We start from the raw sequence: 12,446 nt of genomic DNA, 5'->3' as shown, positions 1-12,446 counted from the left end.
TAATGTGGCAACCGAAACAAGATAGGGGTTGTTTTGTTTTCATCCCAAATTAAGTGTGAGCTAGGCATTTGCTGGCTTGATGTTACTTGTACGAATAAAAAGAGCACGTGACAAAAAAAAAACTTGGTGCTCAAAGCTTGCGTGCTTGTGTTGCTTCTGCTAGTCATTGCAGCCTTGCAGTCTTGTAGGCAGAAGGTGCAATCGACGCGTGCACTATGGAACATGTGATCCAGAACGAGCCAGGTGGTTGAGATGATTAGTATTTATGGTTGAGATGATTTGTATTTCTGGAAGTGAGAACAGCCATTGAGCAGCAGGTAGCGCGTCAAGCGAGCAGAGCAGCGAAAAGCATGGATGCCGAAGCCGCCGCCGCCGAGGGCCAGGTGCGGCACTGGACCGCGGACGTCAACGGCATTTCCCTCCACGTCGCCGAGCGCGGCGCCGCCGACGCGCCGGCGGTCCTCCTCATCCACGGCTTCCCGGAGCTCTGGCTCTCGTGGCGCCACCAGATGGCCGCGCTCGCCGCCCGCGGCTTCCGCGCGCTGGCTCCCGACCTCCGTGGCTACGGCGACTCGTCTGTGCCCACCGACCCCGCCGCCTACTCCATCCTCCACCTCGTCGGCGACTTGGTCGCGCTCCTTGACCACCTCCAACTCACAAAGGTGCCGCCTTTTTTCCCCCGGCCGCGCTCTTGTTTAGCACTCCACGTCACGATCGTGAGTGACCCAACCGCTGCGCGCGCCGTAATCTGGCAATCTGCCATGGATGGATGGCGGACCTGTAGGTGTTCGTGGTTGGGCACGACTGGGGCGCGATGGTGGCGTGGCACCTCTGCCTGTTCCGGCCGGACCGGGTGCGCGCCGCTGTTGTCCTGGGGATCCCCTACTTCCCCCGCGGCCCTCGCCCGATGACGGACTCATTTGCCAAGCTCGGCGATGGATTCTACATCAATCAGTTCCAGGTGGAGATCTCTTTCCTTTCGCTGGCTGGCCCAATTATTTAGTTCTTTTGGCTTTTGAATCTTCTCTACATCATGGAAATCAGTATGCAATGCAACTAGCTAGTGCATGCTAAAGCAGTACACGCTTGTAATGGTGATCTGTGCTTGCAGGAGCCAGGAAGAGCCGAGAGGGCATTTGCTCGCTACGATGTTGCGACGGTCCTAAAGAAGTTCTACGCCTTGAAAATCGACGAGATGATTGCTCCTCCTGGAGTGGAGATCATAGACTTTCTCCAGGCACCTTCTTCGCCGATTCCCTGGATGACAGACGAAGAACTGGGACGGTACGCCGAGAAGTTCGAGAAGACTGGCTTCACAGGACCCCTCAACTACTACCGCATGCTTGAAACGTAATTTCCACACCGTCTGCCCTCCCTCTCGCACTGATACAGATACCGATACCCCTCTGTTACTGTGTAATGTGGCCTTAATTTGCAGAAACTGGAGACTGACTGCACCTTGGAGTGGATCGAAAATCACAGTGCCTGCGAAATTCATACTCAGCAAGAACGACGTCGGCCTGCAGTCCTTCGGAACCGAGAAGTACGTCAAGAGTGGCGCTCTGAAGGAGAACGTTCCAGACCTTGAGATTTCGATCATCGAGGGGCACCATTTCGTCCAGCAGGAAGAGGCCGGGACAGTGAATTCGGAAATACTCTCCTTCCTTGGCAAGTTTCCCAGCGAGGGAGGATCAGCGTGATTGTTATTTATTGTTTGCAGCCAGTCCCGGACTCCTGAGAGGAAGATGGCCTCCGAATGATCCGAGGGTTTATGATTGAATAAAGTGAGAGCTCAGATCGATAGCCGTCTGTTGGCTTGCATTAAAAAAATAAAGAGCTTGCATGTAAAACTATTTATGAACGAATAAACTTCTGTCATATACTCGCAAGTCTCAACATTGTTTACATGCCAGCCAACGAACAACTAAGCAGAAGTGCAGAACACATCATCTGCAGCGCACAAAAGTTTTCTTTTACACAACCGGGGAAAACGCACAGAGAAAAAAAAAACTGCACAAGATGAGCCAATTCATTTACACAGTCCATAAAAAGGCGAACGGGAACAGTTCAGCCTCGTCAGCATACAGGTGAAGCGCACTTCTCCGCCGACGGCGACGCACGCTTGGGCTTGATGGACCGGACCTTCACGTAGCGGCGCACCATTCCGATCACCCTCCGTCCCGCCGGCACCTGTCCAGCCCGCCGCGTTGCCTCGCCTGCTGCAGCTCCTTGTAGTTGTGCAAATTCACGAACACCAGCAGCAGGAGTGTTCCCTTCCGTGGTGCCTCCGGTGGCGGCGCCGTCGACGGCCTCGTCCTCGATCAGCTCCTGCAGCGAGAAACGACGGTCCTGACACTCTTCCTCCGTCGAGGGTTCTGACGCCTCGTGCTCTTGGTGAGCATCCTCGGGCTGCGGATGACCCGGCAAGCAGAACGGGCGGCCATCTGGACTCCGTCGCTCCTCCGGCCGCACCACCGGCTGGAGGAATCCCAGTCGCTCCACGGTTGCTGCCGCTGGCCGCCTCGTCCTCCTTGACATGGTGAGATCAAACCGCCGAGGCTTGGCCTCGCCGCTGCGTAGCCCGCTTGCCATTGCGGCGCCTGAAGCTAGCAGCTTTTCTCTGGATTCAGTGGACAGATGTTTGATTTTATAAATATACTGAAGGACGACATCAGATAGCTTCTGAGTCGATGCAATTTGCGTACACGACGGGGGTTCTTTCTGAATCTGAACTTGTCACCTCAGCTGTATGTACTGTACTTGGGGGTGGCTTTGGGATGAAGTTGAAGGGATGGTCGATCGGGAAGATGAATTAATAGCAGCTGTCGTCCTGGTCCTGGATTTGCAGCCGGAGAATCCGATCGTGCAAGAGGCAGTATGTACGAGTACGACGGCGAGATCCAGTGACAGCTGAAGCAAAGCAGGCCTTGTCTAGTCAATTGGACAATTCTGTGTGTCAGTATGCAAAAGATCTTGTGGGGTTGGATTAGAAGCACTGGCATGAAACAATCCCTGATTCGTGCACGAGTCAGGCCCGACGGCTAATCAGGCCATGCCCGACCGACCCGCGTGCTGCAGTCGTGGCCCAGGCACAGCACGCCGGCTGGTAGCCGTGTCGAGCTGACCCGTTAATATGTTCATGATGTCTCATTAAATTAGGAAAAATAGCAAAAAAAATCGTGCGAGAGTGAGGTTTCGAACCCACGACCTCCCTCCATTAAATCAGAAAAAATAGCAAAAAAACGAGTATACAAAAGATCTTGTGGGTTAGATTGGAAGCACTAGCCTGAAACAATCCGTGCTTCGTGGGCCGTATAGTTGGCCAAACGGGCAGCCTGGCCCGGCCCGGCACGGGCCCGTTAGACCCGATGGCAAATCAGGTCGTACCCGACCGACCCGCGTGTGGCAGCCGCGGCCCAGGCACGGGCACGCCGGCCTGGTAGTCGTGCTGGGCTGGCCGTTAACATGTCCATGTTGTCCCATTAAATCAGGAAAAATAGCAAAAAACCGTGCAGGAGTGAGGTTTCGAACCCACGACCTCCCTCCATTAAATCAATAAAAATAGCAAAAAAAAAAAAACGTGCGCAGCTGAAGCAAAGCAGACCTTGTCTAGTCAATTGGACAATTCTATGTCAGTATGCAAAAAATTTTGTGGGGGTTGGATTGGAAGCACTAGCCTCTTGTGGGGGTTGGATTGGAAGCACTAGCCTGAAACAATCCCTGCTTCGTGGGCCGTATAGTTGCCCAAACGGGCGATTGGCCCGGCCCGGCCCGGTACGGGCCCGTTAGGTCCGACGGCTAATCAGGTTGTGCCCGACTGGCCCGCCTGCCGTAGCCACGGCCTAGGCACGGCACGCCGGCCTGGTAGCCGTGTCGGGTCGGCCCGTTAACATGTCCATGTTGTCCCATTAAATCGAGGAAAATAGCAAAAACCGTGCGGGAGTGAGGTTTCGAACCCACGACCTCCCTCCATTAAATTGGAAAAATAGCAAAAAAGAAAACGTGCGAGAGTGAGGTTTCGAACCCACGACCTCCCTCTATAAGGCTAAAAACACTACATGAAGGAGGCTAACTAAGTAGAACTCTAGTACATTTGTTGTAAATAGCAAATATAAAATATATATATATATACTATGTTTTTTTTAAATTTAAAAAATATAATCGTGCCGGGCCGGGCCGAAGCACCGGACCTGGCCCAGCACTATTAAATGGGTTGTGCTTCGAGTCAGCCCGTCAGATACGGTTTATTTGGCCATCTATAGTGGGGCCGTGACAAGCAGAATAGGTGGTTCACAATTTAATCCAAACGTGACCCAACTTGGTTCACAATTTAGTCCTAGCATGGATCGTTTGGGGTCGTCTTGGATCCATTGCTTCTTTTGGGCCTTTTGCACCTAAATTTGCACCAAAACAAAACCGGGCCTAGAGTTTCAAAAGCAAGGTAGGCACTACTCCAGCATGAGAAATTCCAAGATTTAGGACCCCATTCACATGCAGTTTAAAAATTTGACATCCTAGTCCACGTGTCAATGACTCACACGGACTCTACGTGTCATTGTGATAGAGGTGTCAAATCTGGAAAAGGCATATTCCAAATATCAAAACCTCTCCTCCTCCTCCTCCAGCATACCTACGTATATACATACATAGTTTTTTATCCTAAATAAAAGAAGAGATTCAATGCATGTCTGTTACATCTGCAACGCAACATTTGCCGAGTTGTTGTTGTTGACTGGCTAGTGATTGAAATATCGACGTAGCTTTGTGGCGAGCATGCATGCGCGCCCTTAGCACTCTTGTTTCAAAAGGAGTATTCATTCCCCCGCCCACTACAAAGCTTAATGCCATATGACAGTGTTTTCACCTTAGGAATTGTTAATGGCCTGTAATCATTTCCTCTTTTACTAAAGATTATTCATATCTTTTAACCGGCGGTCCTCCTTTTTTTATTTTCATAGTGAAGGTAAAAGTGAGTATTACCTAACTCTTCCAATGCATAATTAATGTCATGCCCATGTTCACATGCACGTGTGCACACACTAATTTCCCTCTTAACAGAGGCGTAGCTGGTGGGTGGTCCTGGTGGGCCATGGCATACCCTTAGCCAGCCTACTGGACCACGAGTCTAGAAAAGACAATACGACACCAATAGTCCATACGAGTATATGAGAGTGGGAGACCAGCAGTCAAGCCGCCACCTGATGGAAGATCATCACAAAAATAAAAGCAACAACAAGGTGGTAGGTGCGTGACACGCCCCCACCATCGTCGCTAGTGAGCGCTGCTGTCCGGCTCTCCTCCGGTCCCTCTTAGACCTCAGCCCTGAGCTTACAGGAAGAGATGGTGAATTTGTAGCAAACCCTAAGTTTTTCTCTGCAATTTTGATTCATGATGTTTAGTTATTTAAAAGATTTTTTAGGTAAACTTGAAGTTTTTATGGCATACCTCATGAAAAAATCCTAGCTACGCCACTGCCTCTTAATCACCCACATTCCCCCTTCTAGGACTATCTCCAGCAGTTTACGGTTTAACCATCCTCATACCTATATTCAAATTCCACTATACGAATAGTACAATCTACCGTGCGAAAACAGTGCATATGGGTAAATTTTGGTTAATTCGCTGGAGTCAGCCTAACCAAACGAGCCCCAGCAACTTTGTTCGGAATGTTGCAGCTGCAATCCATAGAGACAAATACTATAGAAGCCACAGTCGCAGTCGGATTAACGCTAATATCTTCGGTTCTCAACACCTCTTGTTGTGCACAGTGGCGGAGGACGCACCAAAATTGAGGTGTTGCTAACGCGACGACAAAAGAAAATTTACAGTACAGTTTAAAGCAATTCATATCTACAAAATAAGTGATAAATGTGGAAAAATTACTTTCTTTCCCTATGTTTGATTAATCGTGCGGAGCATCAGAGTTGTAGAGCTTGGCGTAGGCGCAGATAGACTACAGTGCGGAGGCACATATGGTGGAACACGGCCAAGGCTAGCGGAGCTAGGTGCCTAGGCCTTGGCGTTGGTGGAGCACGACCTATGTGGCTGACCGGAAGCAACAGGAGTCGGGACAAGCTCAGCCTCGACGTAGGAGAAAGCGCGACCACGCGGGGTAGAGCTCGACCAGCAGCCTTGGCCGGAGCTCGATAGGACAGGAGCGTCGGTGGCTCGATAGTGGGCCGGAGCCTAGAGGGGGAGTGCGTACGTGTGTCCGACGGCTAGAGCGGACGCAAAATAGGCCATAAAGTTATGGCGGCCCGACGCAGAGCTTGGGTGGCCGTTCTCCAGCGCTGCGCCAGCGACACGATGGCCGTGACCGGTGACAATGCGTCAGCGACTCGCTTGGCGGTGGAGCTCGGTAGAGGGGGAGTACGGGAGCACACAAGTGAACAGACGGACATTAGAATTTTTTTATTGTTGATCCTTTCTTGTGCTAGGCTATGGTATTGCTCAAACAATACTGAGCGATATTGGGCCCTACGTCCGTGGTTGCGCATATGAATCAAGCCATGTTTGAAATTTTAAACCCTAAAAACTGCATTACAACAATATAAACTGCCTGAGGATAATCAACCCTGCTCTTTTTTATCAGGCTACAAGGACTCGTGTGTAGCCTAAAATGTAAACGTGAGAAAATTCTCAGATAGATGGGAAAATCGGAGACAGACCAATCGAGTTATCGGGCCCGATCAGCCCTATTTCCTTGCATATGTGGCGAACCGTGCGTTATTACGCACTCTTTCTTACAACGGTTGGCTAACAACGCTGTTGGCCAATACTGGAGAGCCGAAAAACACATGATGATGCGTGACTGCATGCATGTGCAAAAAAAGATTGGTTGGACTTGCAACGGTCTCCTTTCTCATGCCACCAGCTGGGTGAGTTGCATTTTATTTTTATTTATAATGGCAAGTGCACGACCCCTTTTGAGTGAGCATCTATGCATCACCACCACCTCTCCCGCCACAGCTCGTTATCCGCCATGGATTCCTCCACGGGGACCCACCACCACCTCCACTGAAATTATATTCTATACGTTCTAAAATATTAGTCGTTTTTAACTCTCGATTTCTATATCAATAATCGAATGGATGACGATAAATATAAACACACATATATAAACAAATATATTAATTATTGTATGAATCGACTAAAGAGGTAAAATATATTTTATTTTGGAACGGAGCGAGCGGGTATTGTTCTTAAATATTCATTCCTTTTTTTTATTGAGGAACTCATAAATAAAAAAGAAACTGAAATTTGTGACTTCTCCTATGTTCATGCTGTTCTTTCGAGGACATTTTTTTTGGTCAGTACAATAAGGATGGAGGTTTTTATTCGGTGCTATCCAAAACGGCGCTGGTGGAAATTGAAGTGGAAAACATCGGAGCACACGCGTGCATTCCACTCCCGTGGCATTTCTTTCTTTCTTTCTTCTTTTTTTTTTTAAAAGAAAGGCCTACGGTTGCATTAGCCTACGGTTGCATTAGCTAGCGCTAGTAATGGGGAGCTGCCTAAAATTCCATTTGAAAGTTCTTAGTTATCCCAGGTCGGGACTGAATAATGTTGACTGACGGGGTCTTCAGCCAAACCCAAGCTCACTGTTTGCATAGCAATTATCAGCAGGCGTGGCATTTTGCTCCATTAATTAAGAGAATATAATACAGCAAACTAAAGTACTGGTTCAGGTACTAGACTGCTAAGCACCGAGCTGGCTGAACAGGGGAAAAAAGATGCAGATTGGCGTATGCACACACACATTGCGAACAAGCTACTGGCAGGTAAAGCATGGCATCATTGAGGCCACTACTGAAGAAGTATCTGCAGCTGATCGAGCAGCGCTCACTCACTCGCTGTGTGTGTGTGTGTGTTTTTTAATTATTATTTGCTGCTCTGACTCGCTGCTTTTTAGGAGAGGGAAGAGGCTTTCAGGTTTCAGCTTGCTGCTGACCCTCCTAAAGTGTGAGCAATTATTGGTTGGGATTGGCGTCCACTAGAGGCAGGCTTTGTCCTTGTTCCCCATGAAGATCGCAGGATTAGCAGTTGCACACTTGCACTGTTTGCTGCTGCTGCTGCTTCTGCTTGCAAGCTGATCTGCAGTTCTGCTGCACTGTCCTTTATGCCTTCACTAGCTAGCGTCTTCAGTTCACAATTCACAGCAGGGGCTGTGACTTCACGACTGACCGACTCGTTGTGTGACAGTGTGAGTGATCATATACTGACTACTAGTGATATCAGGTTTCAGCAGACAACAAATACTGACTGACGGCCGGCCATGTATTGAATCAATACTGTGCTGCTGGATGCAATAGTAGATACCGATATACTTGCATGATGGTGTTTGTACTCTTCTCATTGACCACTGACTGTTTCATGTATATGTGAAAAGAAAAGCATGGTTTACTTCTAGTGTAGTGCACTGTGCTGAAGTTACCTGTACCAATCAGTTTAGTTTTGATTGGCAAATGACTGAATGAGCACTGAGCAGCAGCTGGGGGCAGGAGGGCATATATCCCCAACGGCAAAAGCCATGCATCTCTCCTTTATTTCGTCGCCATTCACCAGTTCGGCAACAGATTCCCACTCCACTCATATACTCTCTCTCCCTTCCTGATAGCTCCTCCTCACCATTTTCCATAACACCCCATTCCGTTTCGCGCTTGCAACAAAGGTTCCTTTCAACAACAAAGCTAGCTTTGCAGGCACAAGAAAGAAAAGGCTTGCTCATACAATACAGTTCTTCTTCTTCTTCTTCCTCCTCTTCTGAGTTTGGGTCAGCTGTTGGGTGGGTACGGTGCTATGGTGTCCACTCTTTGCTCACCTCCACCCTTGCCCTGCTTCCTTCTCTTCGCCATCGTCCTCTCCTTCGCGTCCGGCGATGATGGCGGTCGCGCGGCGGCACTGGAGCTGGACACGCAGGCTGCCTACCTCGCCAAGATGAAGGAAGAGTTCCCGGGGCCGGGCATGTCGAGGTGGTGGGACTTCACGTCGCCGGCGCCGGACTACTGCAGCTTCCGCGGCGTCGCCTGCGACCCGTCGGGCAACGTCACGGGCATCGACGTCACGTCGTGGCGCCTCGTCGGCCGGCTCCCGCCGGGCGTCTGCGCGGCGCTCCCCGCGCTCCGGGAGCTCCGGATGGCGTGCAACGACGTCCGCGGCGGGTTCCCGCTGGGCGTGCTCAACTGCACCTCCCTGGAGGTGCTCAACCTCAGCTTCTCCGGCGTGTCTGGCGCCGTGCCCCGCGACCTGTCCCCGCTGCGCGCGCTGCGGGTGCTCGACCTGTCCAACAACCTCTTCACCGGCGCGTTCCCGACGTCCGTCGCCAACGTCACCAGCCTGGAGGTGGTGAACCTCAACGAGAACCCCGGGTTCGACGTGTGGCGGCCGGCCGAGTCGCTGTTCCTGCCGCTGCGGCGCGTCCGCGTGCTCATCCTCTCCACCACCTCCATGCGCGGCGGCGTCCCCGCGTGGTTCGGCAACATGACGTCGCTCACCGACCTGGAGCTCAGCGGCAACTTCCTCACCGGCCGCATCCCGGAGTCGCTGGCGCGCCTCACGAACCTGCGGTTCCTGGAGCTCTACTACAACGAGCTGGAGGGCGGCATCCCCGCCGAGCTCGCCAATCTCACGCAGCTCACTGACATCGACCTGTCCGAGAACCGCCTCACGGGGCCCATCCCGGAGTCGCTGTGCGCGCTGCGCGGCTTGCGCGTGCTCCAGCTCTACACCAACCGCCTCACGGGCCCCATCCCGGCCGTGCTCGGCAACTCCACGCAGCTGCGCATCCTCTCCCTGTACCGCAACCAGCTCACCGGCGGGATCCCCGCCGACCTCGGCCGCTACTCGGACCTCAACGTCATCGAGGTGTCGGAGAACCAGCTGACGGGGCCGCTGCCGCCGTACGCCTGCGCCAACGGCCACCTCCAGTACATCCTGGTGCTCAGCAACCTGCTGACCGGGCCCATCCCGCCGGCGTACGCCGAGTGCACGCCGCTGCTCCGGTTCCGGGTGAGCAACAACCACCTGGAGGGCGACGTGCCGCCGGGCATCTTCGGCCTCCCGCACGCCTCCATCCTCGACCTCAGCTACAACCACTTCACCGGCGCCGTGGCGGCCACGGTAGCGGGCGCCGCGAACCTGACGTCGCTGTTCGCGTCCAACAACCGGATGTCCGGCGAGCTGCCGCCGGAGATCGCCGGCGCGTGGGGGCTGGTGAAGGTCGACCTGAGCAACAACCTCATCGCCGGGCCCATCCCGGAGTCCGTGGGCCTGCTGTCGAGGCTCAACCAGCTGTCCCTGCAGGGGAACCTGCTGAACGGGTCCATCCCGGAGACGCTCGCGGGGCTCAGGACGCTGAACGTGCTCAACCTGTCGGACAACGCGCTGTCCGGCGAGATCCCGGAGTCGCTGTGCAAGCTGCTTCCAAACTCGCTGGACTTCTCCAGCAACAACCTGTCGGGCCCTGTGCCGCTGCAGCTCATCAAGGAGGGCCTGCTGGAGAGCGTGGCGGGGAACCCGGGGCTGTGCGTGGCGTTCCGGCTGAACCTGACGGACCCGGCGCTGCCGCTGTGCCCGCGGCCGAGCCTGCGGCGCGGGCTGGCCGGAGACGTGTGGGTGGTGGGCGTGTGCGCGCTGGCGTGCGCCGTGGCGACGCTGGCGCTGGCGCGGCGGTGGGTGCTGCGGGCGCGGCGGTACGCGGGGCAGGACAAGGGGCTGGCGTCGTCGTCTCCGGCGTCGAGCGAGTCGTACGACGTGACGAGCTTCCATAAGCTGAGCTTCGACCAGCACGAGATCCTGGAGGCGCTGATCGACAAGAACATCGTGGGGCACGGCGGCTCCGGGACCGTGTACAAGATCGAGCTCAGCGGCGGCGAGCTGGTGGCGGTGAAGAAGCTGTGGGTGTCGTCGAAGCGGCGGCTGCGTGGGCCGAGCAGCAAGCAGGTGGACTGGGCGGCGGTGACCAGCACCACCACCAACAGCGGAGACAGCGACGGCGGATGGCTGGGCGACCGCGAGCTCCGCACGGAGGTGGAGACGCTGGGCAGCATCCGGCACAAGAACATCGTGAAGCTCTACTGCTGCTACTCGGGCGCCGACTGCAACCTGCTGGTGTACGAGTACATGCCGAACGGCAACCTATGGGAGGCGCTGCACGGCTGCTACCTGCTGCTGGACTGGCCGACGCGCCACCGCGTGGCGCTCGGCGTGGCGCAGGGGCTCGCCTACCTCCACCACGACCTCCTCTTCCCCATCGTCCACCGCGACATCAAGTCCTCCAACATCCTCCTCGACGCCGACTTCGAGCCCAAGGTCGCCGACTTCGGCATCGCCAAGGTGCTCCAGGCGCGCGGGCGTGGCGGCGCTGACCGAGACGCCTCCACCACCACCATCGCCGGCACCTACGGCTACCTGGCGCCAGGTAGGAATGGGAAGTACATGCATGCATGATGCATGCATGAACCATTTCTTTTCCCTCTCTTTCGCTTTTTAAATTTTAGACGGATGGCATGGCAGAGTACGCCTACTCGTCCAAGGCGACGACCAAGTGCGACGTGTACAGCTTCGGCGTGGTGCTCATGGAGCTGGCCACGGGGAGGAAGCCCATCGAGCCGGAGTTCGGGGACACGAGGGACATCGTGCACTGGGTCTCCGGCAAGGTGGCCTCCGGCGCCGGAGCCGAGGCGGACGCGCTGGACAAGCGTCTCGCGTGGAGCCCCTACAAGGAGGAGATGCTGCAGGCGCTGCGCGTCGCCGTGCGATGCACCTGCAGCATGCCGGGACTCCGCCCCACCATGGCCGACGTCGTGCAGATGCTCGCCGAGGCCGGGCCGCCCGCCGGCCGGACGACCAAGGACGACTCCAAAGTACTCGTAGCAGATCATCATCATCATGCTCCTGCTCCTTAGAATTGATTGAACTGAAGCAACGACGACGACGACGACGAACGGAGTACAAGTGCGATCTCGACTTAACACACATCATTAGCTGTGTACGTGCTAAGCAGCCGATTATATATATAAATATTTATATATACTAATTATGAGGCGATGAGTTACATAAAGATAAAGAGCCAGCATGCAAGTTGCAAAGATTGTTCGCTAGCTCTTGCACTAGTAGCTAGAGAGAGAGAGATGTATAGGAAGGGGAAGGATAGCTAGCTAGGCAGCTTTATTGTCTCCACACTGCTTGGTGTTTAAGCAGAATCTGATGCTCCGATGACTGAGTGGACGGGAAAGACAAGTATATATATTTATTTATACGTATATCATATATATATATATATATATTTGAATGGAAGCAAATATATTGGCGCAAGCATTCAGCTTTCAAGTGTCCCTTTCTCTTTATTTGGATCCATGACATGGAAGCATGGTGGAGCCTTTCTTTATTATGACTGTTGGTATAGATGTCCAATAAGCACGAGGCCCGCGAGCCCGGCACGAAGC

General features: G+C 53.6%; 2 protein-coding genes across 2 annotated transcripts; both read left to right on the top strand.

The window, feature by feature from the left end:
- The first annotated feature begins 291 nt into the window (after nt 1-291).
- On the top strand, nt 292-1,882 carry LOC100281378 (uncharacterized). The gene is made up of 4 exons (NM_001154296.2): nt 292-662; nt 785-961; nt 1,112-1,350; nt 1,439-1,882. The coding sequence occupies exons 1-4, from the start codon at nt 351-353 to the stop codon at nt 1,698-1,700; spliced, it is 990 nt and encodes a 329-aa protein (NP_001147768.1). The 5' UTR covers nt 292-350; the 3' UTR covers nt 1,701-1,882.
- Nucleotides 1,883-8,550: 6,668 nt separating this feature from the next.
- On the top strand, nt 8,551-12,326 carry LOC103640923 (receptor protein-tyrosine kinase CEPR1). Its single transcript, XM_008664372.4, has 2 exons — nt 8,551-11,419; nt 11,515-12,326. The coding sequence occupies exons 1-2, from the start codon at nt 8,800-8,802 to the stop codon at nt 11,904-11,906; spliced, it is 3,012 nt and encodes a 1,003-aa protein (XP_008662594.1). The 5' UTR covers nt 8,551-8,799; the 3' UTR covers nt 11,907-12,326.
- The last annotated feature ends 120 nt before the right edge of the window (nt 12,327-12,446 follow it).

The sequence above is a fragment of the Zea mays genome, chromosome 1, assembly GCF_902167145.1.
Source record: "Zea mays cultivar B73 chromosome 1, Zm-B73-REFERENCE-NAM-5.0, whole genome shotgun sequence".
In the NCBI taxonomy this organism is placed as follows: domain Eukaryota; kingdom Viridiplantae; phylum Streptophyta; class Magnoliopsida; order Poales; family Poaceae; genus Zea; species Zea mays.
This window is presented reverse-complemented; position numbering and strand designations above follow the sequence as displayed.

Coding starts and splice junctions, on each gene's coding strand:
- LOC103640923 (XM_008664372.4), top strand. CDS start 8,800: ATGGTGTCCACTCTTTGCTCACCTCCACCCTTGCCCTGCTTCCTTCTC. Junction 11,420..11,514: donor CTACGGCTACCTGGCGCCAG/GTAGGAATGGGA, acceptor ATGGCATGGCAG/AGTACGCCTACTCGTCCAAG.
- LOC100281378 (NM_001154296.2), top strand. CDS start 351: ATGGATGCCGAAGCCGCCGCCGCCGAGGGCCAGGTGCGGCACTGGACC. Junction 663..784: donor ACCACCTCCAACTCACAAAG/GTGCCGCCTTTT, acceptor GCGGACCTGTAG/GTGTTCGTGGTTGGGCACGA. Junction 1,351..1,438: donor TACTACCGCATGCTTGAAAC/GTAATTTCCACA, acceptor CTTAATTTGCAG/AAACTGGAGACTGACTGCAC.